General features: G+C 49.6%; 2 protein-coding genes across 4 annotated transcripts in view; both read left to right on the forward strand.

The window, feature by feature from the left end:
- The window catches only part of F8 (coagulation factor VIII), a 92,475-nt gene extending 82,551 nt beyond the window's left edge, over positions 1 to 9,924 (forward strand). Inside the window, exons 26-27 of one of the 2 annotated variants that reach the window (XM_054040166.1) lie at positions 7,763 to 7,892; positions 9,339 to 9,924. In XM_054040166.1, coding sequence (XP_053896141.1) covers positions 7,763 to 7,892; positions 9,339 to 9,544 — 336 coding nt within the window. In that variant the 3' untranslated portion in view covers positions 9,545 to 9,924. Of the gene's footprint in view, positions 1 to 4,556; positions 4,634 to 7,762; positions 7,893 to 9,338 lie in introns of those variants that run through there. The other variant, XM_054040169.1, reaches the window with a different exon arrangement.
- A 3,820-nt stretch (positions 9,925 to 13,744) lies between these two features.
- The window catches only part of MPP1 (MAGUK p55 scaffold protein 1), a 40,640-nt gene continuing 33,793 nt past the window's right edge, over positions 13,745 to 20,591 (forward strand). Inside the window, exon 1 of one of the 2 annotated variants that reach the window (XM_054038833.1) lies at positions 13,745 to 14,238. In XM_054038833.1, coding sequence (XP_053894808.1) covers positions 14,137 to 14,238 — 102 coding nt within the window. In that variant the 5' untranslated portion in view covers positions 13,745 to 14,136. The remainder of the gene's footprint in view (positions 14,239 to 20,591) is intronic. The other variant, XM_054038832.1, reaches the window with a different exon arrangement.

The following is a 20,591-nucleotide window of genomic DNA, read 5'->3' on the forward strand; positions in this document are numbered from 1 at the left end:
GAGCAGCTGCAGGATATACACTGAATCCAGGCATTCCAACTCACTCAGTGTCAGAACACAGCTGGCTAGGGCCACTGCACTACTCAGTGATTTGCTCCATGATCCCCTTCCATGACGGACCACCCTCCTCATATGAACCAGCAGCTCACAAACTAGTGCCAAAGAAACCCTGGGTGCCATCAGACATGCCCTGCAGGGATCCATCCTGCACTGGCAGAGACATGGACCAGATGGCTAGGCAGCTCTGTAGTTCTGGTCATTGTACTAAGTGACCCTGGGGGAAAAGTGGGGTTGGGTCCCCTGGGAAGTGTGGCCTACTTTAGAGTGAGAGGTACCACCTCCAATGATAAGCCTGCCCTTGCCAGCTGTGTTCTGAAGCTATTAGACTAGAGCCTGGTCTTCCTGTTCCATATAGTCACTGCAGCTTCCTTGGAATTGGTAAAATCATCTGGAAAGGGGCCAGGAGGCCAAAATGGTTGGTCTTAGCTTGGAAGGGGGCAGTGCCAGAATCAAGGTGTGAGGGGATATAATCAGGGGCACCTGTGGAGAATGGGCCAATCCACTCAATCCCACCAGCCTCCACCACTGGCACATCCCAGAGCAGGTATCTGCCTCTCTTTAGTGAAGCCAGAGTCTCTTGGGCTGCAGGGCTAGTGAGACACATTGAAAGAATAGTGGTGCTCTCTCGCCAGCTTCATCCTGCTCAAAGCAGGAGTCGCAACTCGCTGCCCTCATCCCAGATGCTGAGTTTTTAAAATATAGTGATAAAGAGATTTAAAAGAATCAGTCAATTGGACAGAAGGTCAACCCAGGAAGTGTCCAATCTGGAGTGTTCCCAAAGTATGAAGCCAGCCTTGAAATTCCAGGCAGCAGGGTATCAACAGGGAAACTGCACTAAACCTGCAGTCCATGGGAAAAGTCACAAGTCCCCTGCAGCAACTCCAGCTGCCCAAAGTCAAGTGACTCAGTAATGGCTGTGGAGTGCTGGATTGTGGGCGGTGGATTTGTAAAGCCTGACAGGCTCCTGGACTAGTTTCCAGAACTCTCTCTTTAAATGTATCTTCTTCCCCAGGAATGGAAACAAGACCTGGTTTCCCCTTGCCATATGAGGCAGAGCTCCCCAAATCCCCGGCCCCTATGTCATCTCAAAACAAGAATTCAAAGGTTCTGCAGAGTTAAAGGGCCAGATCCTCAGCTAATGTAAATTGTCGTAGCTTTGTTGCCTTCAGTAGAATGGTGCCACACAGTTTACACCAGCTGAGGATCTGACCCGAAGTGCTTGCATGGTGTAAACTGGTAGCAAGTGCCAACAGTGCAATTAGGTTAATTTGGGGAGAGAGGGTCTTTCCTGCAACAGCATCTCAGGATTACAGAAACCTACTCAGTTTAGGGTCAGGGGAGTCTGATAAACTGTATTACGAAATAAACCCTAGTCATTCTGTCAAGAAACAGCATGGAGGGATTATCTATCACCTGGGAGCTTCTCCCACAAAACCATAAAGCAAGTTATCCATTTCCCTCTTTTCTAGCCTCTCTCTGTCTTTCTGCCTCTTCTTCCTCTCTTCTTCCTCTCTCCTTTTTTCTTGTGGCTGATCTTGCTTAGACTTCAGGTATCCATGTGAGTAATTCAGTTCCAAACAGCAAACCCAAACCCTTTGCTGCATGGTGCTGCATTACTGGTGGATTTTGGCCCCACAGGAGTATCACATAGGGCTCATCAGTGGCGTAGAGCTGGTATATTGGCTCCTACATCACCCCTACTCCTACCTGCCAGCACAGGGGGCATAAGAGGTATTTTGTACACCCGGTATTATTTACAACTGCCTTCAGGTTGTTCTAAATTATGCCAGGGAATTGGCTTGTCAACGCAGCTGGCCCAGGATTGGGAGAGCGCAAAGACCACCTTTGGAACTACCTCTTGAGCTGCAACAGCCACAGCTTGAGGATCTGGGTCATAGTCACTCATGTGACACAGAACTACCCTGTCTATTGCTTATGCACAGGCCACCCTGGGTCCTGCCAAGAGGCCAGTGACCTTTTTCTGGGTGTCTTTGCTTTGGGCTTTTACTCCTCTCCCTCAATACATTTTAATTTCTTAAAGCATTTAAAAAGAAAAAAATTTCCCCCACACTGAAAGGCACCAAAATAAACATTTGTTACAATGTCAAAATGCTGGCTAAAAAGGGCCTTTTCCCCCAAATAAAATGGCAAATGACAAGAGAATCAGGGCAAAAATGGCTTCATCTGGTTTTTAAGTTCAGGCTTGACAAAGCCCTGGCTGGGATGATTTAGTTGGGGATTGGTCCTGCTTTGAGCAGGGGGTTGGACTAGATGACCTTCTGAGGTCCCTTCCAACCCTGATATTCTATGATTCTGTCTCTTGGTCAGGATTCTAGAAACAGCAGAATCCAGACCCAGCCATCCCTGGGAGCCCCAGCAGGTCTAGGAAATTGACCACATGGGGTACATCTGGGAACCCTGCAGGCCCAGGAAATCGATCGCCTGTGGTACACCAAGGGGCCCTGTAGGCCCAGGAAACTGACCAGGTGGGGGACACTTGTCTGACCCTAACAGACTCCCAGGAAGGCATAACCCACCCCCAAGTTCCTTCCTGTTATATCCCGAAAGGAAATTACTTTTCAACCTAAAATGTGCTGCTCATTTCAATCCTGTGCATGAGCAGGAAGCACACTGTCCAGGGGAGACACTTGATACTGGTAATGTCAAACCCTGCTGCTGTAACAGTGGATTCTCAACACCAATTCTATGAAAACAGATATGGGAGACTGATGTAAAGGGACAATTAACATTAATTAGCAACAATTTGTTATTCCCAGAATGAATCCCGTGCTGCATAAAATCGATCACTTGATTATTACCTTTTCTGTTAATTCCCTCTGAAGCACCTGGCATTGGCCATGGTTGGAAGACAGGACATTGGGTTAGATGGACCGTTGGTCTGACCCAGTATGGCTATTCTTATGTTTTTACAAAATACAGAACCAGACCCAAAAATGGGAAACAACCCGGAGGGAGGGGGCAGTGTAGCCTAGTGAATAGGACACTTAACAGGAGCTGGGGTCAATTCCCACCCTACACTGATCTGCTGGGTGACCTTGGGCAAGTCACTTCCCCACTCTGTGCCTCAGTTTCCTTTTCTGTAAAATGGGGATCATGGCATTGCCCTCCTGTGTAGAGTACAGCTGAAAAGCGCTATAGAAGAGCTCAGGATTATTATTATTACATGTATCCAGGTACTTACAAGTCCCATCTGAGCCCCTCCCAAGTATTAATTCTCACAAAACCTCCATCAGGTGGGGCAGTGCTATTATCTCCACTTTACAGGGGGTGGGGAACCATGGCAGAGAGAGACACAGTGACCTATCCAAGTCTATGGCAGAGTCAGGAATTGAACCCAGCCCAGTACTTTAACTACACTATCAGCCTTCTCCTTGTATGAGCTGAATCAGAAGGCTGTTAATTACACTGAAGATCCCCCATGCTGTCTGAACATATTTAATGCCCCCATGAGTGTCAGATATCTGAGAAGTCATTGTCCGTTGGATCTTCCATGCAGCATCTGCAGCTTGTGGGGGACAGGGTAAAGATGACGCACTGCTGTTGTTTGGCAACTTGCATCTCCCAGCAATATTTGTAATGCTCAGATGCAGTGTCAATTTAATATCAGATATATTCTCTGTTGGGGGACTCCATTCGCCTCTGGCAGGGGTGTGGACTGGCTGATTCAATAGGTTCTTTTCTATCTTGGCTATGATCCTAATGGTTCTCTTCGTATTTCAGAGTAATTCTCCTCTTCCCTGCTGTTTATACCATGGTTAGCTGCAGGATTGTAGTTTGCTCTTTGCATTTATAGGCTCCCACAGCAGTATTTTCATTGTTATGAGCCTGTCTCATGCACTATTAGGATAAGGGAAGCATGAATCCAAACAGCCCTTCTTCCCCTAGGGATGCACAAAAAAGTCTTTATATGTGCTCATAATAGCACAGTTCCTAGCTATGCCTGCAATCAGATGACAAGGTGTGATTCCATGGATCATTCTGTAGACATCCAAATCCTGGATCCAGACTTCCCCAAACATTGGGGACGTTGGAATCCCAGCTTTATAGCTCAGGCCTTGCCTCTATATTTATAAATTCAGAATCTTGCTTAGTGAGATGCTCTTTCTAGCAAGAATACACTTAAGAGCCCATCTGACTGGCTAGCCAGGGAGTAGAGAATTAAGGGACTACTTTCAAATGTGGGCTGCAATTTGCACCCACTTAAGCCTGCATGAGCGCATCCAAACAGGCGCTACAGGCACAGTTGTGCATTATTTGGGCCTGTTCCAAAGGCCACTGAAATCAGTGGAAAGGTTCCCACTGACATCACTGGTCTTTGGATCAGGCCCTGTGTGAACCCAGTTACTCACCAGCATGTTGGGCTCATACCAGTTTTTCTGCTGTAATAAAGGGAATGGGGTTGGGAAATTTTCCCCTTAGTAACTGATGAGTCTTTTCTCAGAATAACAAAACCCCAACCTGTTTACACTTTTCAGTCTTCTTGTGGTCAAAGGATGCCTAAAGATCAAGACTAGAGCAAGGGCAAGCGTGTGAGGGGCCAGGCGGAACCAGGTGAGGAGAATCCAGCCCTGTGAGAAGTCCCCTGGCAGGAAGAAGCCATGGCACTGCTGTTGCACAAGGCTGCGTTTCCTCTGCTGGTCCAGCTGATTGCCTCTGCCTCCTGCTACCAGTCCACCTCCAAGCCTGAGGTCATCTCCCACCCACCCAGGTACCTCTTCAGGATCAGAGAGCGGGGAGCCCAGAAACCAGTCCCAGGAAGACTTCTGACTTGGCAGGAGAAGGGGAAAGTTTACCCCTTTGCTGTGGGAGAGAGAGGAGGGTCAGGCCAGGAAATCCAACGTAAGTAGCAAAAGCAGCAGCTAAAGCCAAATTATGTAGAGACAGGCCTCATGCCTCCAGCTCTATGGGCTGGAAGTAGAGAATGGTACTGCCAGATCCATTGGTAGTGCTCATAGATGACATATTTTTAAAGCCCCCCTCTCCCGGTGTCTGGGATCTGCAGACTGAGGTACACGATGGATGTGAGGCTTATTGTTCCCTTGGAGTCAGTTCAGTGCTGGAGAAAGGGACAGGATTTGCAGCCCTGAAACTATAAATTCTCAGTGTATCCATAAGAGCATCTACAAGACTGGCCCTAGCTATGTACTCCAACTTGGACCTAAGAGGAACCAGTTTTAGGGACAAGAGAGGCGTTCAGTCACCATGATCCATTCAGCTCTTGGTCACGCTGCTAAAACTGCTGCCAAGAGCGGGGGCAGGTTAGTGCCAACTGGGCGGGCAACGTGTAATGTGGTTATGAAACATCATAGCTAGTTCCTCCACTCCCGTCCCGTGCCAAAGGGGTACTGGATGTTTCAAGAGGTCAGAATGTAATTTGTTTACCCTGCCACCAAATGACCCTCCATTTCCTTTGTAAGAAGGGCTCAGAGTTCAGGGTTGTCTCTCTGATTGCTTTGTATAAAAGTAAAAATAATTTGCATTCAGGGCACTGACACTAGACTCATCTCCTCGAGCTCTTGTTCCTTATAACGGCAAAGGACAGTCACAAGGTGAGGCAAGTGAAAAGATAAGTGTATTCTTAGTTCTAATAGTTAAACACTATCGGCTATGTAGGATCAAAAGGGGCGAATGAAACAGGAACTGAATTATTATACTATTCATGCTTCAGAATAAGTTCTGATTTATTGGTTCTTTTCTAAATCTACTTTTATGAAAAATCTCACTAAGAGACTAAAACTCCTTGGGTCAGCTAAAACGGGTCCTCTTGGTCTCTGTTCAAATAACTGAGAAAACCCCAACATTTAACAATTAATATTGGGGTCTGTCTACATGGGAACACTTAGGAAAGTTAATCTGAATTAACTAATGGTGTGGATTTAAAGTGGATGAGTTAAACTGCATTAAATTCCTGTGTAGACACTCCAATTCAGAATTAAAGTGACCTTAATTCCATTTTGCTTAATTCACAGAATTAAATTAAACTAAATTAAAGCCACGTTAATTCTGAATGACAGGGTTTTAATGAAGTTTAACTCATCAACTTTAAAAGTTAATTTGAATTAACTTTCCTGAGTGTTCCCAGGCAGATGAGCCCTTAGAAATGTTCCAGTCTTTCTCAATGCTATTCAGGCTGTTTCAGCTTTCCCCAAACCTGCCTTCCAGGTTCCAAAACCTAATGAGACAGAGCCCACCTTCTCCCAAGTGTCTATGTTCAGCCCAGGATCCAACCCTCATGTGGCTCTGGGACCAAGGAGTCTGCCAAGAAAAGACACATGGGATCTGGATCTCCATTCATAGAATCATAGAATCATAGAATATCAGGGTTGGAAGGGACCTCAAGAGGTCATCTAGTCCAACCCCCTTTTCAAAGCAGGACCAATTCCCAACTAAATCATCCCAGCCAGGGCTTTGTCAAGCCGGGCCTTAAAAACCTCCAAGGAAGGAGACTCCACCACCTCCCTAGGTAACGCATTCCAGTGTTTCACCACCCTCCTAGTGAAATAGTTTTTCCTAATATCCAACCTGGACCTCCCCCACTGCAACTTGAGACCATTGCTCCTTGTTCTGTCATCCGCCACCACTGAGAACAGCTGTGCTCCATCCTCTTTGGAACCCCCCTTCAGGTAGTTGAAGGCTGCTATCAAATCCCCCCTCATTCTTCTCTTCTGGAGACTAAACAATCTCAGTTCCCTCAGCCTCTCCTCATAAGTCATGTGCTCCAGACCCCTAATCATTTTTGTTGCCCTCCGTTGGACTCTTTCCAATTTTTCCACATCCTTCTTGTAGTGTGGGGCCCAAAACTGGACACAGTATTCCAGATGAGGCCTCACCAATGTCGAATAAAGGGGAACGATCACGTTCCTTGATCTGCTGGCAATGCCCCTACTTATACAGCCCAAAATGCCGTTAGCCTTCTTGGCAACAAGGGCACACTGTTGACTCATATCCAGTTTCTCGTCCACTGTGACCCCTAGGTCCTTTTCTGCAGAACGGCTACCTAGCCATTCAGTCCCTAGTCTGTAGCAGTGCATGGGATTCTTCCGTCCTAAGTGCAGGACTCTGCACTTGTCCTTGTTGAACCTCATCAGGGTTTTTTTGGACCAATCCTCTAATTTGTCTAGGTCCCTCTGTATCCGATCCCTACCCTCTAGTGTATCTACCACGCCTCCTAGTTTAGTTTGCTTCACAGATGTCAGGAGGATGTGTCTATAGGTTCTACAGTACCAAGTTAGAACCTTCTTACATTACCAGACAACCAGCTTGTTTCATGTAGGCTACTAAGAAGCCATCAGGTGGGCACTACCAGCCTGGTTTACATTGAAACAAGTGACCTAGAAATGCAAATTGCCTTGGGCCCTATCCTGTTCCCACTGAGGTCAACTGAGTCCACTGGGAGCACAGTTAGGTGCCATATTCCATCACCAGTCCTCAGAGCTATCCATTCCTCATTCTCTGGGCTATGGAGAGGCAAGGTGGGTGAGATAACTGGCTGGGCATATGAGGAGGCAGCAGGGACTCACCAATGTGATACTTTATTGGCTCTCCCACAGACAGGATCAGGTGCCACATACCTTCTTCTCCTGCGGTGCTTTTTACAAAGGACATCCCTGTAGGAGATTTTTTTATTCTATCCCTCCAGCACCTTGCTCCTTTTGCTGACTAGAATGTGTCACCTCTGCAGGAGTCCGTAGGTCCTGGCTGGCAGACTACATGGACAATCTCTGGACCCATATCCGTGGGTCCTTCCCCCGGGCAGCTCTGTACATCTTCCCCCTTGCCTTGGGGATCATGCTCCTTCTCTGTTGCATCACGTAAGTGTGTGCATAGCCTAGTGCTCAGTGCATGTTACACATCCCCCATCTGTGCCCCAATACTGTAGAGCTGATGTTTATATAAAAAGCAGGTAGTCTTCCCTTGGAAGAAAAGACTAGTTTCCTCTTGTCTAGAGCTCTGGGATGAAGATTGTGGTTGATAGCTTCATTCCTCTACAGAGTTTCTCAGACTGGGGGCATGCCCATCTGCGGGGCATGAGAATCTTTAGGAGAGCGGTGACTGCTGGCCAGGTGCCTGGCTCTGAAGGCAGTGCTGAAGGCCATATCATGCCACCCTGACTTCTGCATTGTTGCTGGGGGTAGGGTGACCAGACAGCAAGTATGAAAAATAGGGCTAGGGGGTGTGGGGTAATAGGAGCCTATATAAGAAAAAGACCCAAAAATCAGGACTGTCCCTATAAAATCGGGACCTCTGGCCACCCTACCTGGAGGTGGTGCTGCCTTCAGAGCTGGGTGCCTAGCCAGGCATCGTTGCTGTCTGGGCGCCAGTATATGTACTTGTGTGGCGGGAGGGGCATAAATGACTACAGACACAAAGAATGGGGCTGCGATCAAATAAGTTTGAGAACCACTGCTCTAGCACAATGGAACTCTCAACAACAAGGGTTAAGCTCATCAGTGCAGGAGACAGCTTTCTTGGCGGGGACGGTCTGAGTCTGTGGAATGAATTCCCCCGGAAACCACAGACTTCCCCACCTACCTTCTGCTCCAAGTGCAAGGTGCACTTCTTTGACCTGCCTCTCTAACATAAATACATCCTCCCTCCCCCCCGCTCAACAGCCCCACCCTAACAAGACACTCCACTGCACACACTTCTCCCCCTGGGGAGAGGCTGAGAGAATAAACACCAAGTGCCAGTTGTTAGTCACGCTGCTGAATGTGCTATTGAAGGTACTCAGCTACTACAGGGAGGAGTGTGATATAAGAACCTACACAGAACAGCAATGGCTGATGCATCCCCTCACTCTCTATGGAGTATGTTTCCAGTAAAATGGTTTGATTGGGGCAGGGGGAACAATTAATTTCCTTTCTTTGAAAAACAGCATTTGCAGAGCCAGGGCATTGGATGCCTTGTTGTGGAGAAGACCTGCACTTGGTCCCCTCATGAGCAGCCTTGCTTTATTCCATTCAGGAGGTGTGACCAGTGGCCCCCACCGCAGTCCTGGCCCATCCTCTGAGAGATTTATGGTCACCTAGAACAGGCCTTCTCTTCTTTGTCCCCACATCCCACAACTCACACTACTTTCTGGCTTTTAAATGCCACGGCCAGAAGCCTCATTCCATCAAGCAGGAGAAAGTTGTAGTTACAGCAAGTTGAGTCTTATTTTCATTACCCTTATTTTCCTTCCCCTTCCTGCCTCCTCGTCCCCCCCTCCCCGTTTCCTTTCTTCGGTGACTTAACATTCTTCTCCTTTGGTTTCTCAGGGTTCTTTTGGACTGAAGAGACCAGAGGAACTTCCAGACATGTCTATGTCCTCTCAGTCCAGCGACGAGATGCCAGTTGGGCCGAGCTCCACATGGCCCCACTGAAGGAAGCCTCCCCAGGAAGTTCTAGGTGTTTGTGTTCCACAGATAGGAGATCAGTCTGTGCTGTTACTTATTTCCTTTTCACATTGGTGGTTTTATCTTAATGAAAAACATTCTCCCAACACCCAAATTGAATTTAATATTTCCAAATAACTCTTAGGGCATGGGGACACTAAGAAAAGCTAATTTGAGGGTACGTCTACACTAAGGACACTATACTGGCATAGCTATATCACTGTACCTATGCCAGTATAATCTCACAGTGTAGACACAGCCTACACTGACCGAAGGGGTTTTTCAGTCAGAGTCAGACCACCACCTCCCCACACACGGGCAGCTATGTCAACTGAAGCATTCTAACTGCATGTACACTGGGATTGAGGTCAGCCTAGCTTTGTCGGTAAGAGGGGGGAGACCTGTGGTGACATCAATTGTAAGTGTAGACCTGTCCTGAAATAAGTTTAAAGTGGATTAGTTAAATCACATTAAGCCCCTCTGTAGATGCTTTTATTCAGAATTAAAATGACTTTAATTCAGTTTAGCTTAATTCACTTGAGGTTAATTAATTCACTTGAGGGGAATTAAACTAAACTGAATTAAGGTCATTTTAATTCTGAATGAAAATTCACACGGGGTTAAATAAGATTTAACTAATCCACTTTAAATTCACACCTTGAGTTAATTCAGATTAATTTTCCTGCGGGTCTCTGTATAGATAAATCCATAGATCTTCAGTTTCTACTTTCTGATAGTCTGTTATTAATAGGGATCACATTAAATGAGCAAAATGGTTTGTCAGCTCATCTTTCTACGGGGCCGTTACCAGTACATAGATCTTCAAACTCTGCTGGTGTCCATATATCATGCCTTAATCTGTGGGCACGCACACTGACAGAATTGGCTTCCATCAGTCAGGACATGGCTCTGCTACATAAAGGGGAGGGTTTCTTGCCACACACGGCTCAAAGGCACCGATCGTGAGCCCCACAAAATTATATACAAAAGCTTTGATTAATCCTTGTTTAAAATATTTATTTTTAAAAGATGCCATTTTAATGGGATAAAACCTTCCTGTCTGCAATTCTGAGTCTTGGTGCTTGTCCCTCCCAAGCAGGCTGCACTGTGACATGAGGGACTTTTAGCAGCTAGAGGTCCCAGCCAAAATCAAGGTCTCCTTGTACTAGACTCTGTACAAACACTGTAAGCTCTTCAGGATATCAGCTGTCTCCTACTATCTAAGTAGACAAAACAGACAAAGGGTAGGAGGGGGAACGGAGAGGAAATGACTTGCACAAGGTCAGTGGAGGGCTGAGAATAGAAGCTAGGTCTTCTGACTCTCCATTCAATTCCTGCTCTCCCGGACCAAATGCCTCTAAGCATTGGGCAAGGTGACATGTGACCAAAGAGGCATGAAAGCCCTATCAGCTTGCAGGGAGATGGTGAAAGCACAGGCTTGCTGATCTTGCATCTAGAGACCAGCGTGAACCAAAACACCAGATCTGAATACCTCCAGACTTCAGGAAAGCTGGGCTCAGCATCCAGACCTCACGGCTGGGCCTGGCTGTGGGATGGGCAGGCAAATCTCAACACCCTCAGACTTTGCGTTCCAGTTTTACAGTTGATTCCTATCTACGGGCATACATCGCGCATGTCCATATCACGTGCCTGGAGGGTACAGAGCAGTGGGCTGGTTTTGTTTGGGTCTCCTAGCCCGAGAGTTGAAATGGTAAGACCTTTGTGACTCTTGTTTCAGAGGCTGTAGCTTTTTCATTTAGTGCTGGGCAAAATTTTCAGACTAAACTTTTTTTCATCAGAAAATGCAGGTTCGGGTCAACGGAAACATTTCACAAATTTGCAGCTAATTTCCCAACTGTTTTGGTGAAAAAAAATCCAAAAAGATTGAAGGGCTCATTTTTACATTTTCAGAATAAAAAAGTTTTGATTTTTTTCCATTCAAAACAAATGGCATTTTGAATTTTACTTCAATTTAAAAACAAATAAAAAAAGGTTAAAAAAACCCCTCAAAAACTAAATGAAACATTTAATTCGACCCAAAGTAGTGACGGGGCTGGGCTAGGAGTGCCCCACAGCTGGGCTGGGAGTGCAGTCAGAAAGTGGCTGCAGGCAAGAGGTTTAGACACTCCTGCCCAGGCCCTGTGCTTCATGTCTCAGTGCAAGCACCCAAATATCTGCTGCTTGTGGAAAGGTTCTAGTGTGGCAGGGGGTGAGCCAAGAATATCGCAAGGGAGTGGGACCTCACACTTCTGGGCAGGTTATTAGATTGATCTCACCTCATGATCTCCTCCCATTTGACCAGACATGTAGTGGGAGACTGGCCTGTGTGAGCTCCATGCCAAGACAGAACAGGTCCAACTGCAGACCCAGCACAGAGGTTCTGCATCAAAGGAGTGTGGAAGCAGAGAAAGAACTGTTGTGCATTGCATCCCCTTCCTGTCAGTTCTTTCTCTGCTTCCACAGGAGCGAGAGAGATCCAAGTGTCATTCACCAGAGCTGAGCACAGCCTGGGGCTCAGGGCCAGAGGGCCAAGAGCCAGGTGGTAGCGGCTAGCCCAGGACCACACTGCGTTAGGTGATGTATGAACACAGAGGTAGTTTCTTCCCTGAGGAGCTCACAGCCTAACTTCCGGTTCTCTTACTCCCTCCTCCCCCTACCCCAGAGCTCCCATCTAATCCCCTCTCGCACAGTACATTTGTCTCCCAGCTCCCTCTGGAGCCCACTTACCCCAGCTCTCTCTCTTTCTCCCATCCCCCCCTTCACAGGGCTGGGGACTGTTTTGTGTCTTCCTTCCCCTGGGGGAGGGAATGGGGGTAGATGACTGGATTTGGGGGGTATTTGGGAATATGGATAGATTGATATTTTGGGGGAGTAGATATCTGAGCTGTAGTGATGGATTTGGGGGGGCACCTGGCTGACTTGGGGGTACATGGGTTTTGGAGGAGCAATATTCAGGTGGCAGTAGTTGAATTTATGGGTGCAGTGGCAAAGGAATTGGGAATAGGAATGAATGTATGCAGGTTGAAGGATTTTGGGGTGCATTTTGTGAGAAGAGAGGGGGGATGTGGATGGGAGAGGGGCAGGATGTCTGGGAGTAGGAGGGTAGTAGCAGTGGGTTTGTGGATGGGACCTGGGGGGTGCATGGCTGTTTAGTGGAATAGGGAGACAGGGCTGGAGGGATGGGGATTGGAGGGGGTGCATGGCAGTTTGGGGGTGAGGGAAATGGGGCTGGAAGGATGGGAATTGGAGGGGGTGCCTGGCTGTTTGGGAGTGGGAGGGGACAGGGCTGGAGGGATGGGGAATGGAGGGACTGCATGGCTGTTTAGGGGGTGAGGGAGATGAGGCTGGAAGGATGGGGATTGGCGGGGGTACATGGCAGTTTGGGGGTGAAGATGGGGCTGGAAGGGTGGGGATTGGAGGGGGTGCATGGCTGTTTGTGGGTGAGGGAGACAGGGCTGGAGGGAAGGGGATTGGAAGGGAGTGCGTGGCGGTCTGGGTCTGGAAGGATGGGGATTGGAGGGGGTGCCTGGCTGTTTGGGGGTGAGGAAGACAGGGCTGGAAGGATGGGGATAGGGGGCAGTTTGGGGGTGAGGGAGATGGGGCTGGAAGGATGGGGATTGGAGGGGGTGCATGGCTGTTTGGGGGTGAGGAAGACAGGGCTGGAAGGATGGGGATTGGGGGCAGTTTGGGGGTGAGGGAGACAGGGCTGGAAGAATGGGGATTGGAGGGGGTGCATAGCTGTTTGGGGGCAAGAGGGGACAGGGCTGGAGGGATTGGAGGGGGTGCATGGTGGTTTGGGGGTGAAGGAGACAGGGCTGGAAGGATGGGGATTGGAGGGGGTGCATGGCTGTTTGGGAGTGAGGGAGACAGGGCTGGAAGGATGGGGGCAGTTTGGGGGTGAGGGGTATGGGGCTGGAGAGGTGGGGATTGGATGAGGTGCATGGCGGTTTGGGGGTGAGGGGGACGGGGCTGGAAGGGTGGGGATTGGAGGAGGTGCATGGCTTTTGGGGGGGTGAGGGGGGTGGGGCTGGAGAGGTGCATGGCTGTTTAGGAGTGGGGGAAAGCTGTGCATCCCCATTAGCCTCTTCTTGCCCGTTTGTTTCCCTTCTCCTCTATCGCGGGGAGGGGGAGCGCAGCTGGGCGGTGGGGTGGCAGCCATTGCGCGGGCGCCCCCTGCCAGCCGCTTCTCTCCGAGTTCCTGGGGTTGGTCTCTCCGCCCGCAGCGGGAGCAGGGGCCGCGGCCTCCCCCGCCTGGACACTCCTCCTGTAGGGCAGCGAGGGGGAGTGACGGTGCCAGTCCCCCGACTCCCGCCCCCTCCCGGCAGCCCGGCGCTTCCTTTCCCCGCCGGCTCCGCACGCTGCCCGGCAGGCTGCAACATCCCAAGCCCGCTGGCAGGAAGCTCAGCCACCCGTCCAGCCCCTGCTCCTGCCCCTAGTAGCAGCTTTACAGGCACCGGTCGGCTCGGTTGAATTAATGTCCCGGCACTAGGCGGCTGGGGAGCGCAGCGGCTGCACCCGGGAGCCTGCGCAGGGACTGGAGCCGGCCCGGGAGCCGCCGCTGCTGCAGTGGGGAGCCGGCCCGCTCTGTTGGAGCCAGGGGAACCGGATCAGGTGGCTGGAGTCGGCGTGGGAGCGGCCGCTGCGCAAAGGAGCCGGCTCGGGTGACAACAGAGAGCTCGGCATGACTCTCAAGTCGAACCGGGGCGACAGCGTGAGCAGCATGCGGACGGCGCTCTCTGACCTGTACCTGGAGCACCTGCTGCAGAGCCGGCCCAAGCCCGAGGTAAGGGCGCTTCCCGGGGGGGCAGGGACAGCGGCAGGCAGCCGCAATAGGGGGCTGTGGCAGCCGGGGAGCCAGAAGCCGGGCACAGTGTGATGTGGGAGCCAGCAGCCGGGCAGAGTGCCCAGGGCCTCTAGCAGCCAGGTCTCATACAGTGCGGGGTGATAGCCCTACGACACTTTATGTTTGGGGCCTCCTCTCACCCGGAACACACTATTAGCTACTAACTTCCCTGGGGTAGAATTGAGTGACCAAGCAGTTTGATGTACATTTGTGGTACAGCGCCAATCACATTTCACTTCCCTCTCTACAGCTGGCAAAGCAGGGGCACTGAGAGCTAAGAGGTCTGGGTCTCCCAGTGTGAATTTTGGCAAGTCTCTGCACCACTCCATTTCTCAGTTTCTACATCTGCAAAATGGGGTTAATGATCCCTCTCCTGGTGTGAGATCCACAGATGGAAGGTGCTCACTGCAAAGTCTCTCGGTTCTTATTCACTCCAGTCTCTGGCCCTTGGGCGTGTGTGGCCTTTTCTGTGAGGTTACTGAAGGGTTGAGGCTGGTGTCAGTGAAGCTGCTCTTCACAACACTGAGGATATCAGTGTTAGGGAATCCAGTTCACTTGCCTCCCCACTCCTACTCTGTCCACGGCGCTGGCAGAGATTGTGGCCCTCATCCTGCTCTTGCTTGCTCTGGTTTGAATCCGAAGTGACTCCCTTGAAGACAGCAGCATTAGAGCAGTGTAAAACTGGTATGAGTGGGATCAGGGTTAGAGCGGGGGGTGCTGTGGCTGAAGAGCCGGGAGCAGGGAGGGAGTGCTCGCTCTGTGTTACTCCGACACTACCTCCCTGGCTGATGTGGGGGCAGCATTGATTGGTTTTGGAGCCCCCTGTCCAGGGTACAGTGAGGAAGCCCTAATCTGAGGGTAGGGAGAGCTGCAGATGCAAAAGCAAGGTGTGAGGCAAGGAGGTGGTATTCACTGTCCTTAGATCTCTGAGTGGGGCTGGGGGACAGCTGAGGGGCTGACAGCTGTACTTAAATCTGTAATGAACTGTCCTGCTCTGTTTCCATCATGCTGCAGCATTTCATGCGTGGTTCTCCTCTCTGGGTGGATAGTAATGGGGGGGAGAAGGGGCAGGCATGTGAAGCTAGTTTGGAAGAGGATTTGCCATTTTGCTCCTGGGTAGGGAACGGGTAGCTGAATGGGATGAGGAAAGCTGCAGCTCCAAGCTAAAATGAGACTCTTTATTGTATTTGCTGCAAAGTTGTAGCTGGTCTGAACTGGAACTGCCTGTCACGTGAGCTGGTTTAGCTACTGAGCAACCTCCAGCAAGCAGGTCCACATATCTGGCTGGAGGAGATATGGCAATGGATTTTAGCCCTGGGAAACTGGGGCAGGCCAATCTTGCACATGCCTCCTAATTCCTGCTCCTGAGACAATGATCATTGTGTGGCAGGCTTCATACACAACAGCACTGGCTGAATGGCAGTGGCATTGGTTAAGAAAACAGCTGCAGTGTGCCCCTCTGCTTCAGGGCTACATTATCAGCTGGTGTAAATTGGGGTATCTCCAGTGCAGTCAATGGAGGTATGATAATTTACATTGCCTGAGGATCTGGCCCATTATCCTCAGAAGTGCTCAAGAATCTCAGCACTGTTAGGGTGTGTAGCTTTCAGGCTGCAAAGCTGCACAGTTGAGCAATGACTGCTTCTCTTTTTAAACCCACAGAAGCAGGGAGGAAATTGGAGACCAGACTGAAACTTTGTCCTTAACCCACCCTGTTGTGCAATAAAGCAATAGAAAGAAACACAACCACCCATCATGAGTGAGTTAAATGTGAGCTTCAGAGTAGCAGCCGTGTTAGTCTGTATCAGCAAAAAGAACAGGAGTACTTGTGGCACCTTAGAGACTAACAAATTTATTAGAGCATAAGCTTTCGTGGACTACAGCCCACTTCTTCGGATGCTTTCATCCAGAACTCTGGATTCCCTCTCTTTTTGGTGACTGAAATCTGGCACCGTGAGGAAAACTGAGTAATCTTGTATGTAAGATGGGATTTGGAACTTCAGTCAAACCAAAGAAACTTTTCACATTTCCTGCCCCCCATCTCACCAGCCTGGAATCCCACAGACGGCTCCACAGCAGGTGTAAATTGTTGTGGCCTCAGAGACTTCAGTGGAGCTGTCACAGTTTATACCCACTATGAATCTGCTCCCCAGTCTTTCCTTTTTATGCCTTGTTCTGCATCAGAGTGTCTTTAACCCTTTAGGAGCCACAGCTAGAGAGTGTCACAAGGGACATGCAATTGGTCTTGTGAAATTCGAAGAAGCTGTATGGGGCTGGAGGGTGAAAGTCATAAACAGCAGGGCTGATGGTGAGCTGGGATGGCACAGGGCTCTTCTGTTTTTTCTTAATGGTCTCCTGATGTGTATCAGGACATTTGGGACAGGCCTTCGTAACAGTGCCTGGAGGGGGCTATGTATTTCTGAGCCCACGAATCAGATTGTCTTGTCACCAAGACCTAGCACTTCAAAGAAATGGAGAAAATTCTGAGTGTGTGGCTAGTTACAGGCTCTCATTTAGAATCTGAAGGTGCATCTACACTTCGAGCTGGGGCTGTAACTCCCAGTTTGTGGAGAGATACTCACACAAGCTGTGATGGAGTCAGTGTGCTGAAAATCGAGGGTAGCCTCAGGTATGTCACCCCAAACTGGGAATTGCACCTCCAGCTCCAAGTGTAGACAGACCCTTAGGGACTTCAGGCGATGGAAAAGTCTCCGGCCGTACAGTCTTGGAGCCATCTCTGACAGTGCAAAGCTGCAGTCCTCCCCACATTTATGAAGCTGTCTAGCCCAGATCTTCAAAGGTATTTAGGCACCTGAGAGTCTGGACCTCTGTAACTGCCCTACACTCTAAACCAGGGGTACTGGCCGGCAGACGAGCATCTGCCGAAATGCCGCTGACAAGCAGCGTCATCCAGGGGCGTCGCTGCTGAAATGCCGCCGAAAATGCGCCTATTGACGTTGCCACTTGTTGGCGGCATTTCAGTGGATGCTTGTCCACCGCCACGGTCCTCTGTGGCTCGCCAGACAAAAAAGGTTGGGGACCACTGCTCTAAACTCTGGTCAAATGGAGTGAATGGATTGTTCCTCTCTCCCTTTGTTTTGACAGTGTTTATGAAATCTTCTGTATAGCAAAGCCTGACCACCTGGAGTCAAGATTGCTCTCTGGGAACAGGGGATGATACAAATTAATGCAAAATCCTATTCTGCATTCCCTCCTCACTCCAGCCCTATCACACACGTGTACGTTTCCCTAAGTCCCACCACCACCCATCCCCCGCATGGCAGTTTAATTCCCAGTGCCTGATAGGGCTGCTGGCTGACAGCTACGGTGTCTGTGTGGCCATGGCCTGTGCAATGAGGCAGCGGTGAGGGTGCTGTGAAGGGAGTAGACTTGTGCAGTGGAGCCTGTCTCCTGTCCGCAGCTGGCTGTGCAGTGATCCCTGCCTGGAGGGGAATCCTAGAGAGAGACCTAGGCCTCTGTGTGTCTTTGAGCTCATTTGTCACTGCATAGCTGTTTCCTTGGGTCCCTGTGCCAGCCTGGAGTGGGCAGAGAGCCAGCATCACCCTTGGGTTTCTCCTGGGTGACTTTATATCTGCTCTTGTTAGTCAGGGCTTCCCTTGGGAGACCTGGTATTTCAAAGTTGACCTGAAGAAGTAACCAAGAATGAAGCAGGTAGTGGAGGTAGATGGCCCTTATCCCCTTTCAGGGGGTCAGGCATTAGCAAAGCGTACCATGCTCCGGTTGATCTTTGGACAAAGATGATGGCTGTTCAAATGATCTAATTGCTGTGAAGTTAATGTTTGATCACCTGCGACTGTGTTCCCTGCCTGCTGCAGCAAGGGTAGCAGCATTTGGCTGGAGAAGCTTGGCCTCCTTTGCTAAGCTGGAGCTGCTTGCACCTCCCCTCCCCCAGGACCCGTGTGACCTGGAGGGATGAGAGTTCTTTGGCCTTTCCAAGGAGTCTCCCCTCTCCAGCCTGGGATCTGGGTTCAGCCCATTTTAGAAATGGGGGCCCACTGCAAAATTCAGGTCTGGATTTCAGACACTCCAGAGCTTGGGTCCAGATCCCAGCGGTGATCTGGTTGCTCTGTGTTGCTCTCAATGGGGTGCTGGGGGTGGCGTTGGTACATTTGGTGGTTGAGTGGATGCACTGCTCCCCCCATATTCCTTGGAACATGTGGTCCTAGCAGGGCACTTTTCCACCAGCGTGCCCAATGCAGCGTGGCCCATCTGCAAAGCACCATCAAGGCCACTTTGTACGGAGTAGCAGCTCCCGGTGCCTCCGCCTTTGCCACCCATTACACAGCTATTCCATTGACCTCAGGAGCTGCATTGTCCCAGATGCTGGGCTCTGATCTGACCTGGATCCCATTTCCAGTGAGGTACAGCAGTAACCCATGTTCTCTCTGCCTGGATTCTGCTGAGCTGGCATTCAGTCTGTATTTTAACTTCAGTTGGCTCCTCGCAGTGCTCCTGAACTCTGAGTCCTCCTGCAGATGTTTCCTCTCCCTCAGAGGGATTTGAGAGCCCTGCGAAGCAGCGGGCTCTGCCAGACCCTCATCGCCCTGACTCTCGAAGCGTCGAGAGGTCACAGACTACACAAGGCCAAAGCTTCAGAACAACAATACAATGCTGCATGTGTGTGCTAGGCAGGAGGTTTACACTGAGCAGGCCATGGCACTGTCCCTATAGTCACATTCCCCTAACCCAGTCAGGCCTGGTAAGGCCACTACACACAATCCCTTAGTGCTTCTGTTTCATTGGCAGCACCAACTCGGAATGGAGGCTGTTCGTAACTCTGAACTAAATATTCTGGTTCTTTCCAAAGTTTACAACTGAACAGTGACTTAACACAGCTTTGAAACTTTACTCAGCAAGAGAAAAATGCTCCTCTTAACCATCTTAATTTAAATGAAATAAGCACAGAAAAAGTTTCCTTACCTTGTCAATCTTTTTTAAAACTTTCTCTTTATTTATTTAGTAGTGTACGTTTAACACAGCACTGTACTATATTTGCTTTTGTTTTGTTTTGTCTCTGCTGCTGCCTGATTGCATATTCCCAGTTCCAAATGAGGTGTGTGGTTGACCGGTCAGTTCGTAACTCTGGTGTTCCTAACTCTGAGGTTACTGTATTGTTAACCCCCAAAATACTCCTGACTCCAAGGAGTCAGGCCTTGAAAAATCAGGAGATTGGCTTCAAAATGATGAGATTTTATAAAAATAACACCTTTGGGGTCTTTGCATTTGCTTCTGGTTTTTAAGCCTTTATGAAGTCACTTTTCCAAACCCTTCTCAGGGACCACCAGGGCTAGAAATGTACTTAGCTGACATTCTCACATTATCACAGGACTCCAGGAGCTGGGGCTTTAAGAAACACACCAAATATTGCAAGACTCATGAAAGCTTTGTGAGAGTTGGCAAAACAGTGACTGCTTTGCATTACAGGTCTCTTTATTATTGCTTTTTCCTCTGCTGATGCTTGGGCATCAGCTTATTTAATGCCAATGCTTAAAGTAGAAACAAGCTGGCCTAGTAGTTTAGAAAGGTTAGTGCTCCTGTTTAACCCCAACATGGTGGTCCTGGCTGAGGCAACACTCAAAGGGGCTGATGTTGGCAAAGAGGATGTATCTGGGGTTGTATTAGCCCCATGTGCCAGCAGTAGAGCAGTTAGCATACCTGTTTCCTCTTCCCTCTCTACCCCGGTGTCTTGGCCTCTCTTGTAACTTTTTCTTGATTGACTATGGTTTCAACAGGCGGCGGTTAAGGTCTAGGAAGAGGATGAGAGGTTTGGAGCAGGTGTACCAATCTCCTGAGCTCCTGCAGCCGGCCCATCATCAGCTGCCTCTGCCCCTCGTTGCCCACTCCTGTCTCTGCTCCCTCTGTTCATCTAGCACTAACTTCCCCAGGGATCTCTTGCACATTCCCACTGTGCCTTCTCCTTTGCAGCCCTTTGTCAAGCAGAGCCTCCCTGTGTGTCTCTGCCTCATCACCTCTCTGTCTCATTTTAGATTTCAGCTGAAATCCTCTTTTTCAACCCTATATGCTAGTGCCGTCAATGGAGCAGGAACAGAGGGGAATGTTCAAGCGGCAGCAGCTTAGTTCTTCTGAGACAGGACCCAACTCTCCCACAATGCATCTGTGCACCAGCTGTACAAGACCTGTGGTCACTCCTGCCTCCCTGGTCTCAGTCTCTATTGTCACTAGTGGGCCAGGTGGGAGCTGTAATCAGAGTGGAGTGCTCCCTTGTCCTGGCCATAATACCAGCTATGCACTTTCTTCTGTCCTAATGCTCC

Source organism: Malaclemys terrapin, chromosome 9 (genome assembly GCF_027887155.1).
Source record: "Malaclemys terrapin pileata isolate rMalTer1 chromosome 9, rMalTer1.hap1, whole genome shotgun sequence".
NCBI classification, from domain to species: domain Eukaryota; kingdom Metazoa; phylum Chordata; order Testudines; family Emydidae; genus Malaclemys; species Malaclemys terrapin.